The 9,984-nt window shown below is 46.2% G+C and overlaps 1 protein-coding gene across 2 annotated transcripts; it reads left to right on the forward strand.

Moving 5' to 3' along the window:
• The first annotated feature begins 6,440 nt into the window (after positions 1-6,440).
• On the forward strand, positions 6,441-7,640 carry LOC119337884. 2 transcript variants are annotated; one of them, XM_037610114.1, is made up of 4 exons: positions 6,441-6,582; positions 6,672-6,747; positions 6,859-7,068; positions 7,225-7,640. In XM_037610114.1, exons 1-4 carry the CDS (start codon positions 6,528-6,530, stop codon positions 7,241-7,243), a joined length of 360 nt encoding a protein of 119 aa, XP_037466011.1. In that variant the 5' UTR covers positions 6,441-6,527; the 3' UTR covers positions 7,244-7,640. The 2 variants fall into 2 exon arrangements, with proteins under 2 accessions (XP_037466011.1, XP_037466010.1); XM_037610113.1 differs by having other exon boundaries at positions 6,859-7,640.
• The last annotated feature ends 2,344 nt before the right edge of the window (positions 7,641-9,984 follow it).

Below are 9,984 nucleotides of genomic sequence, written 5' to 3' on the forward strand. Positions count from 1 at the left end.
CATTTCTAAACCATAAGTCCAAATGATTTGATTCTTTTTGCATTGTCTTTGTTTCAGAAAGCTCTAGCAGCACACCAGAAGGTGGATTTGTCCATGCTACCTAGAATTTCTAGTGATTTTCAGATTGTGTTTTGACAAATATTTTTGTGGTTTAAATTCTTTTTTAGAAGGAGAAGCTTGTCTTAAAGCAAACCAAGAGGGGTGTGATCCTCCTCTACACTAAGGCAAGCCACACCAGCATTTGGATGGTGTTATTTCAATATCTACGATTTTCTACTTGAATATGAGTTCTTATTTGAAATAAAAAATTTGATAAATAATTTTGGTTAATTTCTAGTTACTTTATTATGCTTGATATGCTTGTTTCATTTACTGGTTGAATGCATGAAATTGTTTGGTTAGGTTGAGTAAGTTTTTTTTTGCACTATACATATTGCTATGGAAATTAATGTTAGTTATTAAATGATAGTTTCATTTTAATAAAGAACTAACAACAATATTGTTTGATAAATAAAAATGAGTTATAAGCCGAAAAGTTTTGGTTCTAAGAATTGCAAGATGCATATATTGTTAAGTTGATCCATGAATATGAGTTGTTTACTTTGTAAGACGAGTAGTCGCATGATTCTTTTTGGTTTATATCATGTTGATGATAAAAAGTTTTTATCAAAGATAAACTTGATTAAGTTCAACTTGAATACGATGTTGATCACATCATGGTGCCGCTGAATCGGGTTTTAATTCATTGCGACCACATTTACCTTATGGGAAGGTCTTGATTTGGTCCTTTGTTGTGGCTCTCACCGGTGCCTCCGGCGAGGGAAGGTTATGGGCGTGCATACCCTGTCCCGGTAGGCAGACATAACCTTGTGTGCTCGTTTTTGTTTTTATGGTACCTTGTCCCCGTTTGGGACCGTTTTGCCACGACGGTGGCCATTGGTGTCTTTGGTAGACACGGGGCCACCCAAGACCTAGCCCTGAGAGGGAGTTGGTCGGAGTGGCCGGTGAGAGTGCATGACAAAGGGAGGGTTTCATCGGAATGCTTTGGTCCACACGAATGGGAATGCGAGGCCAGGTGTTCCGTAGTGTGGGTAAAGTGCGCTACCTCTGCAGAGTGAAATTAATCTATCGATAGCCGCGTCCTCGGTTATTGGCATAACTCGGGAGTAAGTCACACCATGGATCAACTTATCTAATAAATTTTGCAAACTAAGTGAGTGTTGTGATGCATCGTTTCGTCGCGGAGCATGAACACTTGAGGTGTTCATGAGTGATTGGTTTCAGGTGTCACCCAGGTTTGGTCACCATTTGGTTACGAGGTAACCGTCTGGTAAGCGAGTCCATGGGACTCATTGCATGAAACGTTTGTTTTCCTTCGGTAGTAGTTTTGCATTGTATTAATTTGATTAACTATCATGATATTGTTTGTCATCGTGCTTATGTTTGTTGTGAGCTTGGAAGTACATTCAATGTACTGACCTGGCGTGTTATGCCAGTTTTCAGGCAAGTCAGTTCGCACCAGAGCGCATCTCGTGTCTAGGCCGTGTTCACGTCGGTGTCCCTGTGCTATGGAGTTCCACTTCGTCGTTCTTCCGCTGTCGCGTAGCTCGTGTGATCGAGGCCCCCTCATGTTCATTAAATAATGTATATAATGTCCAGCAGCACCGTGCGTGCCGCTTGGCCTCGTATCTCGATGTAATATCATACCTATGTAATCCGCTAGCATCAATAAAGCGGTTGTTTCTGTACCATGTTGTTGTGTATTGCCAGAAGACTTGATCTCTGGGCTGGCAATGCAGGGTAAACCGGTTGCTCTGAGCCGGGGTGCCACGGGAATGCGACCATCTCTTCTCTCTCCCCTTTCTATTGAAGAAGGAGCAGACATTTTGTGAATATCATCGGATGGTTGGCGACCATTTCACTGCCTACAAACACGGACATTTGATGAGATTTGTTTTCTTGATGGGCGTTAGTGATGCCCTCTAGCAGACCTCACATCCGCCCCCGACCCGCAAAATAACTGCCAAAATGCGGGTACAGGCCGAAAAGCCTGCCCGACCAGCATCCCGCCCCGGCCCGCAAAAAAATTTGGGGAGCGCGGCAAATTCCCGACCCCAACCCGGGAAAACTCGGGTTTCCCCCTCGCGGTCGTGCCCTGCATCACAGAGAAGCGGTTGGCGGGAGGAACACTTCAGCCCGCGCTCTTTTCCCCCTCCTTCCGCTACTGCTCGCCCTTGCTTCCGCCTGCCCACCGCTGGCGATTCCGGCCACATCTGCAGGCGGAATCGCGCCCCGGGGCCGCCCCACACCCTCCCACGCTGCACCGCCCCTCTGGATCCGGTGAGAAGAGCCGCCCCCCATCACCGTCGTCGCCGGGGATCGACCACCATCGAGCGCACCCCCTCTTCGCCGCCCGGGATCACCCGCTACCAGTTAGTACCTTTTTTGTGATTTTTGCGAGCTGTGTAGTAGATTGACGCGCCGATGTGCGTGTAGATAGAGATGACCCCGTGCGAGAAGTTCTTGCTATCCGATTCATCCGATTCGAACGACTCGGATGTTGAGACCATGCTTGCGAACTTTCGGCAGCAAACATTAGTCATGGCGCTTGCCGTGAAGGAGCATGAAGATGAGCACCGAAAGAGGAGGCGAGGATCGACTGTCGGGCATTTGTGCATTCCTTGGAATCGCCATCTTGGGAACGAGATGTTGATGCAAGATTATTTCGCGAAGAATCCTACATATCCTCCGCACCTCTTCCGGAGAAGGTATCGAATGCGCCGATCCCTCTTTGTGAAACTTGTTCAAGCTTGCGAGGCAAATTGCCGGTATTTTTCTCAAAGAAGGAATGTTGTGGGCTTAAAGGGATGTAATGCATATCAAAAAATCTCCGTAGCTATGCGGGTGATTGCATATGGCATTCCGGCTGACTATGTCGATGAGTATCTTTGCATTGGTGAAGATAGCACAATTGAGTCTGTGCGTAGATTTGCGAAAGTGAACATCCGTGTCTTCAATCCTGAGTATCTTCGGGCACCCAATGAAGATGACACAAAGAAATTGATGGTATCTAATGAGAGGAGAGGTTGGCCTGGCATGCTAGGTAGCATTGATTGTATGCATTGGAATTGGAAAAATTGACCCAAGGCTTGGCAAGGAATGTCTTGTGTCAAGTCTCGTGATGCAACAATTGTGCTAGAGGCCGTAGCATCCGAGGATTTATGAATTTGGCATTGCTTTTTTGGTACGACGGACACTCTCAATGATATCAATGTGTTGCAACGATCTCATTTGTTTGCTAGGCTTGCTAGTGGTGATGCTCCTGCTTGCAACTACACTATCAATGGGCATGAATACACAAAGGGGTACTGTCTTGCAGATGGTATATACCCTCCTTGGAGCATATTTGTCAAGAGCATCAAAGAACCCAAAACAAAAAAACAATGTGAATTTGCAAGGATGCAAGAGGCAGCCCGAAAAGACGTTGAAAGAGCATTCAGTGTTTTGCAATCTAGATTTGCCATTGTCCATGGTCCTGCTCGTTTTTTGGGATAAGAAAACCTTGAAAAACACCATGACATGATGTGTTATCCTGCACAATATTATTCTTGAAGATGAGAGAGGATTGAACTTAGAATTCTTTTACGAAAATGTGGGTAGCCGTGTCAAACCAGCTAGAGACCCAAACCGCGTTAGAGCTTTTCTTCAGACATACAAGGAGATTGAAAATGCAGACACCCACTTTCAACTTCAGGAAGACCTAATTGAGCACCATTGGCAAAGGACTGGACAGTGACTTATTTTTGTATTCATTTGTATTTGTATTCATGACAAGTTTTGTATTGTACTATTTAAGTTTGCTACGATTATTTGAATAATTATATGTAATGCGGATGATTATTGTATTATGTTTGATTCGAATAATTCAGTTTGTTTTTTATTGTTGAATTATGTTGTATTTGATATTTGCGGGCTGATAATATGCGGGATGCAGCGACGCAAAGAGCAGACCTCGCAAAGCCGACCCGTAAAAAAGTATATTCCGCGAATATAATTACTTTCCAGATTCATTTAGGAGGTCTGCATCTGTGCCGGTCCGGGCCAGCCCGCAAAACGCAAAACCTGTTTTGCGCGAACTGCAAATGCGTTTTGCCGGCCGGTGGAATGCGGGGTCTGCTCTTGCAACACCGAGCGCTGTGACAGGAGAGGGCAACGCCCAAAGGGAATCTTTCTCATATGGCCCATCGAGCAGTACTATGCGTAACAGATGCTCTTATTAGAGAGAGGGTATTGCGGCTCATTCACCTCTCGTGCATTGTAACATCACCGTAGCATGCATGCATCGTAGATGCTGAGTCACGAAACCAGCCTAGCCACCTTTGTCGCCTCTCGTTGCATTAGCTGTGTGCTGTGATATAGTGAAGGCCAGCCGCCGCGGCACCCACGCCCTTATAATCTCCGACCAGTCGTACTCGTACGCACGTACCCACACCCTAGTACATCGGACCACTCATGCTGGATCTACGATAGTAATAGTACCGTATGTACGCTCTCTCGCAAAAAAATAAATATTGTATGTACGCTCATGATTTCGTTGTAATTCATCAGCAAAACAGGTGTGCCAAAGTAAGAGCATCTTTAGCATATCCCTTATAATCTCGTACCGCAAAATTGATATACAACCTCTCGTAATAAATTTCTTAGATGTTTTTACAGTATGGCATGTGTCCCAGCAGAATAGACCCATATGTTTTTTGGGAATGGCTAGGAGCTAGTCGACTGAATCTCCTTTTGAGTCAGTCGATTTGGCCTGGATGAATTTGAAGCGTTGGATAGAAAACGAACGGCTCAGATTATGTCTTCCTCCTCCCAACAGTTTTCCTAGAGACACGGATCTCCCGCACACCGCCTGTTGGCACTGGCTGGGCCACCTGCTACCGCCTCCTATAGCCGTCGGCGCTCCCGCGACCGCCTCGTCGCCCCGCCTTCCCCTAAACCACCACCACCGCCGGTCTTTCGCCGCCACGGCCATCCCTCTAGGGTCCCCCCACACCGAGCTTTTTCTCTGGCCACCGCCCCATCACCGCCGGCTACCATCGTCCCAGCCTGAACCCTAAGATAGATAATGAGATGATGACGGAAAGCCCATTCCTTCTCTCCGGCAAGGCCCTTCCTTCTCCTTTCATGATTCGAAAATCGACTGATCCAAACTAAAAAAGTCAGTCTGACTGAAATTTAGCTAAACTGGTTTTTTTTTCATACAACATCCTCAAACTAAAATCTAGATTAAAATAGGGTCCCTGCCCGTCGCCGCACACCTTGTCTCTGTCCGTCGGCGCTTGCTCCAGGCTCCAGCCTCATGCTCCCTCTTCAGCAAAGCACGGACGCGCGACTAGCTAGTAGCAAAGCGCGAGCGACCCGGCAGCTGGGCTGGGGCTGTACGCGAGCGGCAGCGCGCTGCTGCTGCGACGGGTGGCCTGCGGCGAGTTCGTGTCCGCGTTGTAGCATATGTTCTTCCGGCTCCATCGTGTTCGCGTCCTTGTCCGTGGTTGCCGCGTACAGCAGCGAGCAGTGGGCAGAAGGAGATACGCCGGAGGCGGCGGCGGCAGTAGTTTGCGGCGGTGATTACCGGAAGAGAAGCTGAAAGTTTTCTTCCGCCAACAGTTTTTATTTATTTTACAGCTCCCTGCAAAAGAGTGCTCTGATCCTGATTATCTAGGAAACGAGGTTCGTTTTTAAGGGGAGCCGTATAATTTTTACAAGAGGAATTTTTTTGCGGTGTCTAATATGGACGTTTTTTCCGCCTCATACTGTAAAACGGCGGTTATTTGGCGTCTTTTTGTGGAATCTGCTGGGCTGCTAGCCCTTTACCTCTCCTCATTGTAAGAGCATCTCCAACAGGTGCACAAAAAAAATCACGCCTTAAAATAGTTTTAGCGTGTCATTGTAGCATTTTTAGTGCGCCGGACCAAACATTGCTTTAGCATATGCCCAAAAACACGCGCGCAAAAGAACATGCAGTGTAAATTGCGAAGCACGCGCAATCCGGCGTCTTAAATTTGCAGCTTTTTATAGCATTTTTCAGCGTGCGCCCAACCTTTTTTTACGGCGAACTGTTTTACAGCTTCTGCGGGAGCTGTCCGGCGCCAAAAAACCCGAATTTTAACGCGCGGCCCAGTTTTTGGGCACCTGTTGGAGATGCTCTAAAAGATGTTAGGCCGTGGTTTCGTAGTACTAGTCCAGTCCAGTGATGCCCCAAGTCACATGGGGACATGCATGCAACGACGAAGACACGACGGCACACAACCTAGGACACTGGCGCCGCGCTGGTGGCAACTGACATTGTCGCAAGGCCCCAATGGCGCGTGGAAAACGGGCCGAAAGAGCCCCACTCCGTCGATAAATACGCACGCACACACACACGGCAGCTCTCACACACCCACAGCACACACAAGTCCGGCGAGCTTCTCTCCGAAGTCCGTCCTCCCCTACAAGGCTACAACCCAAGAAGCCTCGCAGCGCCGGCCATGGCCTCCTCCTGGTCCACCGGCCTCTTCGGCTGCTGCGACGACTTCAGCAGCTGTAAGCTAAGCCAACTCCCTAGCTAGAAAAGCACTGGGAAAATATACTTTTGGTTGGTTATTATGAACTTGTGCATGTGTGTGCTGCAGGCTGCCTGACGTGCTTCTGCCCCTGCGTCGCCTTCGGGCGGATCGCCCACGTCGTCGACAAGGGAACCTCATTCATGTGAGTCCTTTCTTCTTCTTCTTTTTTTGACGGTATTTTCTTTTTTGTAAATTAATGATGTAAATTTTTGCGGATGGAACGAACGAACGAACGAACGAACGACAAGCTCAGCTTGCTGCGTGCGCGGGACGGTGTACATGCTGCTGGCGTGGGTGGGGCTGGGCTGCCTCTGCTCCTGCTGCTACCGCTCCAGGATGAGGGAGCAGTAGGGGCTCAAGGAGAAGCCCTGCGCCGACTGCTGCGTCCACCTCTTCTGCGACCCCTGCGCCCTCTGCCAGGAGTACCGCGAGCTCAAGAGCCGCGGCTTCGACATGAGCCTCGCTACGTGCTACACTACAATCCTTCCTTTGTCAGCCTTGCTCATTGCGTCGCCGTGCCGGTCACCATTGCCGTTTGCGTTTTTATTGACGAGTTTGCGGCGCACTTTCGGAGCTGGGTGTGTCGTGATCAGCTTTCGTTTCTTGGCTGCTCCTGCAGGGTGGCACGCCAACATTGAGAGGATGGGGAAGAGCGCTCCCACCGCTGCGCCTCAGGCTTACCCGGGGATGACTCGCTAGTCACCTAGTGTGTCTGCCATCGATGTGTCCATGGATCGATAATGCCGGCTTCCAGCTCAAGAAAAAAAAAGGGTGCCAGTCTACCAGCTTCTACTTTTGTGTTGTATTGTCACGAGTTTTTTTTTTTGACTGCAAATAGACTTTATTTCTCAAATAATAGACATGTCATTTACAAGCAGATGAGAAATAAAATCAGGGATCTCATCATCCCAAGAACTCGAGGATCTAGTAGTAAAAGAGTTCTTTGCTAATTCATCTGCCACCTGATTGGTCTCTCTATAGCAATGTCTGAAGGATATGGACGCAAAGTCCATCATAAGTTTTTACACTCTGTGATGATAGCTACCTCCGGGCCTAAATAATCATCAACTTGGTTCAGTGAGTCCACTGCGAACGAACAACCTGATTCAATTTCTATGTTGTTGCATCCAATGTGAGTTGCCAAGTATATCCCGTTTCTGATGGCAGTTAGCTCAGCTGAGTCAACTCCACTGATGTTTGGAACAAACCAACTTGCTGCAGCAATAAAATCACCCCGGTCGTCCCGAGCCACAGCACCACAAGCACCTGAAAGTGTTTCATACTGAAAGGAAGCATCAATATTTATCTTCACGATCCCATATCCTGGTTTCCTCCACATGTGGTCATTCTTCCTTATTGGTCCTTTGGGTATAGTTGACCTGAGGTAATTTGTCGCCAAAACCTTGATGGCTAGTGCAGTTTTTTCTGGCGTTTGGACTTTGACTCCCTTTACTATCTGTCGGCGCTGCCACCATATATACCATGCTGCTACAACAGCAAGCTCCGCCGTTGGTACCTCCGCATCATTGCCCTGAAGCTTTGATAAAATTTTCATTGTAATAGATCCTGATCTGTCCTCGGCGACAACTTTCCGTATGACTTGTAGCAAGCCCAGCCGCTCCCAAACATCCATCGCTCGTCGGCACCTAAATAAGCAGTGTTGAATGTCTTCCGCTCCGACTAAACAAACTGGACATTGAGCTGAGCATGGGATGTGTCGGCTTGCTAATACACCAAAGCATGGGAGGGCGCCATGCAAAATGTTTTATCTTCCCTCGTATTTTCAGCTTCCACATATCCTTCCAAGCTGAGTTTATATTTTCTGTACATTTCCCATCAGCTCGCACCCACTGTGCCCCATGTTGATGTTCAAACTCCTTATGATAAGCCGATCGCACGGAAAACGTGCCTGATCGTGTATAGTTCCAAGCCACAAAATCTTCCGTCAAGTGATAATTCAAGGGGATTTGCAATATCCTATAAACATCAACAGGAGAGAACACATCACGAATTAGATCCTCATCCCACTGGCCTGTGTACGGGTTTATTAACTCATCAACCTTTGAAAGCATTGTTGCACCCCTATTCGTGATTACTTTCCTTGTGACACTTGATGGAATCCATGGATCATGCCAGATATCAATTTGAGATCCACTTCCAACACGCCAAATGCAACCCCGCTTAAAAGTCTGAATACCTGCGACAATACTCTGCCAAGTATAAGAAGAGCCTTTTTTTGGTCCAGCTTTCAATATGTCATCATCTGGGTAATATTTTGCCCTCAGAACTTGCACACACAAAGAATCCGGGTTTTGGATTAATCGCCAACACTGTTTTGCTAACATAGCAAGATTAAAATTGTGCAAGTCTCTAAAACCCAATCCCCCTTCCTTCTTCGGAATACACAACCTCCACCACGCAAACCAATGCATTTTCTTTTTCTGTTGCAGCTAGTTTTCCATCCACACCATCTGTGATGGTGTTTAGACATTTCAATAAGATCTATCGAATCCTTGTATGGAAATAGATCAGGCGACCTTGTTTATGTAGCATAATGCTTTATTAACTTGTGTTTACACTTAAATAAAAAAACTATTATTTACTCTTATTAAGCATGCCAGTGTGAAGTGTAATGTATATGAGCAGTGTCGACTATTATCAACTTCTATTCGCTCAATCGTTATCTGTCTTGATATATGCCCCTCCATGTGTGACGCTAATTTCTTGGTAGGAAAGCAAACAAATAAAAAGTTAATATAAGGAGTAGTTAATTAAATGTCTAATGCTGAATAAAAAAAGAGTACAATGGACATAAATGGCGTGATTGTAAACTCCCCAACCAAATTTCCTATCAAAAAAAGAAAAAAAGAAAAAGCTTCCCAACCAAATTAACCGAGGTAGGCTTTGCTTCAATACTCAATAGCCATTTCAGTGAGATCGATTCAGTGTATAAATACAAATGCATGATACACAATGGGTGCATATAGTATGAATTAGCTCCATCATGTGACTAATGTACTAAGACCACCGCAAAAAAAAATGTACTAAGACAGTTGTAAACCGTCCGACCTTCAATGTTGTCATATCTAAGCATTGGCTTCTTTTTTGTATTTACGTCCTTATGTGTATAATAAAAAAGTAATCCATGGTCCACACCCCCACTTCTCTCTCCCATCATTCAATCCAATTTATTTAGATATTTCCCCAAAATCAGGAAAATATTTTGAACCGGATATCTGATTGGGGTATTTAGAACCGAATGACTATTCAGAATCTCAGCATCCACTTCATCTTGTTGATCTCTTTGAAACAAGACTAGTGATAAGTACGGTCTCAAAATTTTGAAACATTCAATTTTTGAAATTCTACCAAACAAATT

The sequence above is a fragment of the Triticum dicoccoides genome, chromosome 7B, assembly GCF_002162155.2.
Source record: "Triticum dicoccoides isolate Atlit2015 ecotype Zavitan chromosome 7B, WEW_v2.0, whole genome shotgun sequence".
NCBI classification, from domain to species: Eukaryota; Viridiplantae; Streptophyta; class Magnoliopsida; order Poales; family Poaceae; genus Triticum; species Triticum dicoccoides.

Coding starts and splice junctions, on each gene's coding strand:
- LOC119337884 (XM_037610113.1), top strand. CDS start 6,528: ATGGCCTCCTCCTGGTCCACCGGCCTCTTCGGCTGCTGCGACGACTTC. Junction 6,583..6,671: donor CTGCGACGACTTCAGCAGCT/GTAAGCTAAGCC, acceptor TGTGTGCTGCAG/GCTGCCTGACGTGCTTCTGC. Junction 6,748..6,858: donor GACAAGGGAACCTCATTCAT/GTGAGTCCTTTC, acceptor CGACAAGCTCAG/CTTGCTGCGTGCGCGGGACG.